At 15.3% G+C, this 2,197-nt stretch overlaps 2 protein-coding genes across 3 annotated transcripts in view; one reads left to right on the top strand and one right to left on the bottom strand.

Moving 5' to 3' along the window:
- LOC102678683 (cytochrome c oxidase subunit 5B, mitochondrial-like) overlaps nucleotides 1-756 on the bottom strand; it is a 1,665-nt gene extending 909 nt beyond the window's left edge. Inside the window, exons 1-2 of the mRNA XM_006620565.2 lie at nucleotides 497-756; nucleotides 263-336 (exon numbers count right to left, since the gene is read on the bottom strand). Coding sequence (XP_006620628.1) covers nucleotides 263-336; nucleotides 497-581 — 159 coding nt within the window. The 5' untranslated portion in view covers nucleotides 582-756. The remainder of the gene's footprint in view (nucleotides 1-262; nucleotides 337-496) is intronic.
- A 707-nt stretch (nucleotides 757-1,463) lies between these two features.
- The window catches only part of LOC102678815 (LIM and senescent cell antigen-like-containing domain protein 1), a 3,049-nt gene continuing 2,315 nt past the window's right edge, over nucleotides 1,464-2,197 (top strand). Inside the window, exons 1-2 of one of the 2 annotated variants that reach the window (XM_006620569.2) lie at nucleotides 1,464-1,525; nucleotides 1,796-1,875. Coding sequence is in view for 1 of the 2 variants with exons in the window: in XM_031512832.1 (XP_031368692.1) it covers nucleotides 1,797-1,804 (8 nt within the window). In the remaining variant the exon portion in view is untranslated. Of the gene's footprint in view, nucleotides 1,526-1,736; nucleotides 1,876-2,197 lie in introns of those variants that run through there. The other variant, XM_031512832.1, reaches the window with a different exon arrangement.

The following is a 2,197-nucleotide window of genomic DNA, read 5'->3' on the forward strand; positions in this document are numbered from 1 at the left end:
CTAATTTTAATCAAATTTCTAGATTAATTTAAAAATGAAATTCTATTTAAATTTCAAAATCATGATATTACACAAAAAAAGGTTATAATTTGCAAATTACAAATCATTTTTGATATTATCTTATTTAAATAAATTTACTTAATAAAATATATTATTAGATTTAAATATAATTCGTTATTTTATATTATAATAATAAAAGCATTTAAAAAAATAGAATTTCAAAATTTGACATTTATTTAAAAATTTTTAAATATAAACTTACAAAATTACCAGCTGCTGCAGCAAGTAATTCACGTTTTTCCAATCCTGTAGCAAGTTCCAATGGATCAGGAAAAGCTGTAATAGAAATTTATTTAAAAAAACTCTATTTTATATATAAATCAAAAATTATATAAAATCAATAAATTATATTATCATATTACGTAATAAAAAAATGCAAAAAATTTAAATAATTTTTTTATAATTATTTTATTATTTAAATAACATATTCATTTACTTTTTCTTTTTGAGAATTTAACAGCATTGCAAGAAAATGTTCGTCGATATTTGTGGAAAACAATACGACTACATAACCATGCCATTTTTCAAATTACAGTTAACAATTAGTTGAAAGAAAATGTTCTCTCACGAACACAGAACAATTCGCACAGAAGCAACTGCAGAGTGTCAACTTTGATAAAACTTTTCGATCGATTAGTAGATTAACAGCGCCATATCACTAAATTTAGTGATTTCAATATATTTTTAAAATTATTTTTTTTATTTATATAATTTAATAACATACTCAAAATTATATTATATGCAAATATTATATTACTATAAAATTATATTATACAAATATTATTATATTTTAAAATAAAAATATTATTATATAATTTAAAAATAAATATTATTTTGTATTGTATCAAATTGTAAAAAAATATACATAGAACTATATGTACAACTATTTTAACTATTTTTCATATATAATTATATACTTATTAAAAAAAATTTTAAATATTATATTAAACAATAAGCAATAATGAATAATAATTAAAATTATGCTTAAAATTATCATAATTTTTATAATGAATTGCTATATAATAATATTAAAAATTATTACAAATTAGTTTGTGAAATAATTTTTAATTTATTTTATATTACTCTATTTTCTATTTCTATTTTATATCATATATAAATTCTCTTTAAAAATATGCAATATTAATTAAATATTAAAAAATTAAACAGAAATTCAATAATTTTTTGTAAATAAAATTTTATATTTATAAATATAATTTTAACAAAATTGGAAAATTTAATTTTTTAATTTATATTAATTAAATTATACTAATAAATATTAATAAGCATGTATATTATATGTATAAATAAATATTTTATTTAATATTTATTAAAGTTTCATATCTATATAGTTTTACTTCGTTGTTTGAAGCAATATTTCACAAAAGGTAAATCCATATTTCTAACATCTGATTGGTTACTGCTATTAAATGGTTATTACGGAAAAGACGATACATTATTTGATGACGTAATTTTTATTTTAAATATTTAACTAAGCATAATATATATACATTGTCAATGTGGAATCATATTTGTAATATTGTGTATATTTTCTGTATAAAATTTTATCTTAAAAAGTGTGATTGATATTAATAATAATAATTTTAATTTATAAAAATATTAGATATTTTTAAATAATATTTAATATATAATAATTATATATTGTTATTTTTTAAATAATAATAATAATATTTAATAAAAATCGTGTGCTTTAATAAATTCTTCTTTATTATTAAAGAATGCCAGGGTAAGCACAATAATTTCTCTTGTGAAACATAGTGTTATAGGATATCTACCGTCTGCAATATTAGTTTCCAGGTATATAATTTTAAGTCCGTTATTATATATATAATGAGATAAAATATTTGAAACAATGATTTAAATAAAATATAAACATTAATATAAAAATTAATATAAATATACGATATTTATAAAATTATATATTTACATGTTATAAAAAAAGGAATATTTTATATGATGATAAAAATGAAATTATTGTCATTCAATTTTAAAAATGTAATGTAATATTTATTACATTATATATTAAAAATTTTATAATAAGAATATTTAAAAAATTTTTAATTGTATATTTTATGATTTTATATTAATTAAATTTTATTTGTTAATTTTTAATAAATTA

This window comes from Apis dorsata, unplaced genomic scaffold, assembly GCF_000469605.1.
Source record: "Apis dorsata unplaced genomic scaffold, Apis dorsata 1.3 scaffold_517, whole genome shotgun sequence".
In the NCBI taxonomy this organism is placed as follows: Eukaryota; Metazoa; Arthropoda; class Insecta; order Hymenoptera; family Apidae; genus Apis; species Apis dorsata.